Source organism: Octopus bimaculoides, chromosome 2 (assembly GCF_001194135.2).
Source record: "Octopus bimaculoides isolate UCB-OBI-ISO-001 chromosome 2, ASM119413v2, whole genome shotgun sequence".
NCBI lineage: Eukaryota > Metazoa > Mollusca > Cephalopoda > Octopoda > Octopodidae > Octopus > Octopus bimaculoides.
The window spans coordinates 27,463,977-27,468,191 of record NC_068982.1 but is presented as its reverse complement, the minus strand read 5'-3'; the positions used below and the strand labels follow the sequence as shown (position 1 = coordinate 27,468,191).

The following is a 4,215-nucleotide window of genomic DNA, read 5'->3' as shown; positions in this document are numbered from 1 at the left end:
CACACACACACACACACACACATATATATGTATAAAAGATAAACGAGTGAAAAAACTACAGAAGGCTTGTGTTACATGGTTAAAGTATATATTTAAATCGTTATGTTAGTAAAATGTTATAAAATTTTGAGTATAGAAACATTGTATTTGGAGATATGAATGTTACCATTTCTGGTTCAGGAAGTGTCTTGATAAAAGCTTTTTCAGAGCCATCAGGTTACCAATTGTGTGAAACAGATACTCAAAAAGAATTTTTCTCATAGCCTGCAATCAAACTAGTAAAATCATCTTCAACCATACAAATTTTATGATTCAGTTTTAGTGTCCATATTAACTAGGTTAAACTAAATCATTTAGTATAGGTATAATTTGTAAACAGTTATTACTGACTGAGAAGATTATTGTAAATACATTCATATTTATTGATTACAAATTCTCTTTCTGAAGCTGATGGGTCATGGTTGATTTACATAGCAGTTGCATCCTGGGTTTCTTTTTAGTGGTGGGAGTTGCTGGAGGAATATAGATATGCCCATGGCCATCAGAGTCTGTCTGAGACTGGTGAGGTCAATATAGTTAATGTTCCTCTTGAATAGATGCAGACTGATGGCTGCAGGGAAAAACATAGGCAAGGAGAGTTGAAATTATTGGGGTGGAAGGACTGGATACAACAGTTAGAGCAGTGGATGGTGAGCTGGGATGGTGGGCTGAATATGTGTGTGTAATGAAAAGAAGAGAGATGAGGTCACTGAGGCTGTGGTAGAAAAAGCACAGAGAGAGAAAGAGAGAGAAAGAAAGAAAGAGAGAGAGAATTGTTGTAGGCTAAAGTGTCTTGGTGAGTGATTTCATGCCAGTTGTTTAGGTAATTGCCCTTTTTTCTGAATGCAGTCAAGGTTGTCTGTATATGTAGCAGCATTGCCATTCCAAATGTGACAATATTTTATTGTGAATCTTATCTGAGCTTTTTAGATGATTAGTAATTTTCAAGAAATATTTTCTTGCTCTTTGTATTCTTAGTGAAGAGTATGAAATCTTGTTGGCTTTTGACATATAAGCATCTTGTAAAAAAAGAAGAAAAAGAAAAAAGATAACTGCAAAAGTGTTGTGGTTGTAAATTGAATATTCAGAGACCAACTGACTAAATGATTGGATTGTCTTAGATTTCAGTCTTGCTATAAAAATTGTTTTAGTTTTGTTTATGTCCGAGTTTATAATGTAGGACTTGTCACTCAAAAGTTCTAGCAATAAAAAACATCTGTTCTCACCTTCATTTGCAGATACATCCTAGCTATGCCAGCATGAGAGAATATTTGTTGAACTGAGTTTAAATAGTTTTCATTGTGATGCCATTTTATTTCGAGGCCTTTCATGTTTCATTATCTGTCATTAATAATTTCTGCTTTTTTTTTTTTGGAAGACAGAAGTGGTATGGAAAACATAGGGAAGTTACTGGATAGGAAAGCAGAGATTGGAAATTAGTGAGGGTTTTAATTGGCTTGAAGGTTAATGGGGGAAGAATCTTCTTTATAGATGTGTGGGTGCCTGTAGGAATGTTGTAGCATAGATGATAGCCTTGACTGGGTGAAATGTAGCATCCACAACAAATTGAGGTTTCCCACAGTTGAAGATTGTCACGTCTCAGAGTTAAAATTGGAAGTCAGAATCTTTGTTGTACAGTTTAAGGACATGGAATAATCGGGAGGAGGTAGTAAAGTTGGTGTGTGTGAAGTGAAAGGAAAATCAGTTAAGATAGGAACAAGAGTTCTTATTGGCCAAATAGAAGTTGATAGTAACAGAGATGTATAGAAAGCTGATTGATGCTGCCAGAGACTGGCTGCAGTAACCAAAATGAAGCAAATATGGAGAGATAGAAACATTACCATGAAGTACATGATCTTGCATGCATTTGTACTGTCCATTTTCCTGTATGCATGCAAGACACAAACTGACATTGCAGAAATACAGAGAAATGAGATGCTAACACCTCAAGCGTCTTGTAACTAGATCATATTGCTAAAAAGTCAATTTCATGAAGACCTTCACACAATGGTGAAGCGAAGAAAGCTGAGATGATATAGCCTTGTAACACAATCCAGTGACCTTGCAAAGATCATTCAAGAAGGAATGGTAAACAGAGGAAAAGATGCATGAATCACATAATAAAAAATGGCCAGGCAAATCATTAGCAGAGATCTGCGGCCATCACAGATGGAGAAGACTGGTGCACGTCATGTCAGGATAGTGTCCTTATGTTCCCACCAGGAGTTGAGAGTTTGAGCAAGCAATCATTGTTTCTTCTAGAAATCAATGAAGGAGCCTCTATGGATTCCTTTGATCTGTTTGCAATGGTTGTTAGAAAAAAAAAGAAAAAGTCTTAAGTATACTATGTCATTAAAAATAAAAAGGATATGATATTTACACCCGGAACCCTTTGATTGTAGGTCTCTTGGAATGCTTTGATCTTAGGTTTTGGTAGAACAGAGTTGACTTAGAGCTAAACAATAACAGTAACCAATTTCTTAACTTTGAGATATTAAAAATCTGAAGAAATACGGTTTTCAAAGAAAATTTCTTCAGTTATTATTTCTTCTGATATCTTGATGCTTGTTCTGTCTTTTCAGCCATGGAATTCTCTAGGTTACTACTATTTGTGCTTGTCAAGCTGTATCGGTGGACATTGCTTCCTATTTTTAACATAATTTTTAATGTGCTGAATTCTGCGCCTCCTGTTTCTGTGCCACCAGTTACTAATCCATTGCTCCTCAAAAGTGCCACCGAATTAAGTAAGATGATTCGTAATAAAGAAGTAAGTGATTTTTCTTTGATTTGCTCTTATAATGATTCTTTGTTTGTTTGGTATTACTTAAAATATTTGTCTTATGTCTGATTATTTTTCTGCTAGTACAGGTTGATAAAGATAAAATTATATTCATTTATATTTTAAGCTTAATAAACACATATTTGTACATATGTATCTGCATACATATGTACTGCTATAATGTACTACAGAACATATTTTTAGCTCTTTTTAGCCACTACTATGTTACAATAATTGTAAGCAATTTGTTTATAAAAGCCTGTAGATAGGAAAAGATAGGGAACAACTGTACATGTATTTCAGTTCTTGTTGGAACCATCGGCTATCCATGAATATACTGCTTAAAAACTCACTAATATTGATTAGAGATTAAAGTAAACTAGCTCATCCAGATGGTGATGACAATGATGATGATAATCTTCTTAACACCAAGCCATTTTCTTTTAATTAATTACATTATACATATTTTCCATTTTATTTCAGGTAAACTGCACTGAAGTTTTAGAAGCTTTTATTGAAAGATCAAAATTAGTGAATGCTACTATAAATTCAATTTGCTCTAATTGCTATGAAGTGGCCCGTCAACAAGCACTGGAAGTAAACCAAATATTAGAACAAGATGACATTCCAGATGAATATTCAGAAGAAAATGCACCCTTTCTTGGAGTACCTCTTTCTGTTAAGGAAGCTTTTGCTTTGACAGGTAAAATTCTTATTCAAAAAGCTACAATGTCAGTTAAATTCCTTAAAATGGTACTGTAAGATGTGTGTGTGTGTGTGTGTGTGTATTGCGTATGTATGTATGTATATATGTATGTTGTCATCATTTAACGTTCATTTTCCATGCTGGCATGGGTTGGATGGGTCAACAAGAGCTAGCAAACCAGAGGGCTGTGCTGTGTGTGTGTGTGTGTGTGTGTGTGTGTATGTATAGAGAGAGAGAGAGAGAAAGAGATATAATATAGTCAAATGGTTAAGAGGTTTGCTTTGCAACCATGAGATCTCAGGTTCAAACTCACTACATGACATTTTGGACAGATGCCATTTCCTGTAACTTCAGATCGACTCATACCCTGTGAGTAAAACTGTAGAAGCTTGTTGAATAGATCGTTCATGTAATTTGATGCACAACACCTTTGTCACACACCTATCTATTTACATGGGAATTATGTTAATGGTACATATGTCTGTTGAATGGTCAGCCACTTGCTTGCTAATTCTGTGAACAGGAAATTCACTTGGTTGAACAACTATTATACACATCATTGAAACTGAATGATATCCATCCAACTGTTCAAATATGTCTATATCTGGTTGTCTGGTTCTGCCAGCTTCACAGCAATATATATATTTTCTTTACACACACACACACACACACACATATATATATATATATA

General features: G+C 34.7%; 1 protein-coding gene across 4 annotated transcripts in view; it reads left to right on the top strand.

Moving 5' to 3' along the window:
* The window catches only part of LOC106872746 (fatty-acid amide hydrolase 2), a 51,420-nt gene that overhangs the window by 34,880 nt on the left and 12,325 nt on the right, over positions 1 to 4,215 (top strand). For all 4 annotated transcript variants that reach the window (XM_052975941.1, XM_014919835.2, XM_014919836.1 and 1 more), the window contains 2 exons: positions 2,622 to 2,806; positions 3,302 to 3,521. In XM_052975941.1, coding sequence (XP_052831901.1) covers positions 2,624 to 2,806; positions 3,302 to 3,521 — 403 coding nt within the window. In that variant the 5' untranslated portion in view covers positions 2,622 to 2,623. The remainder of the gene's footprint in view (positions 1 to 2,621; positions 2,807 to 3,301; positions 3,522 to 4,215) is intronic.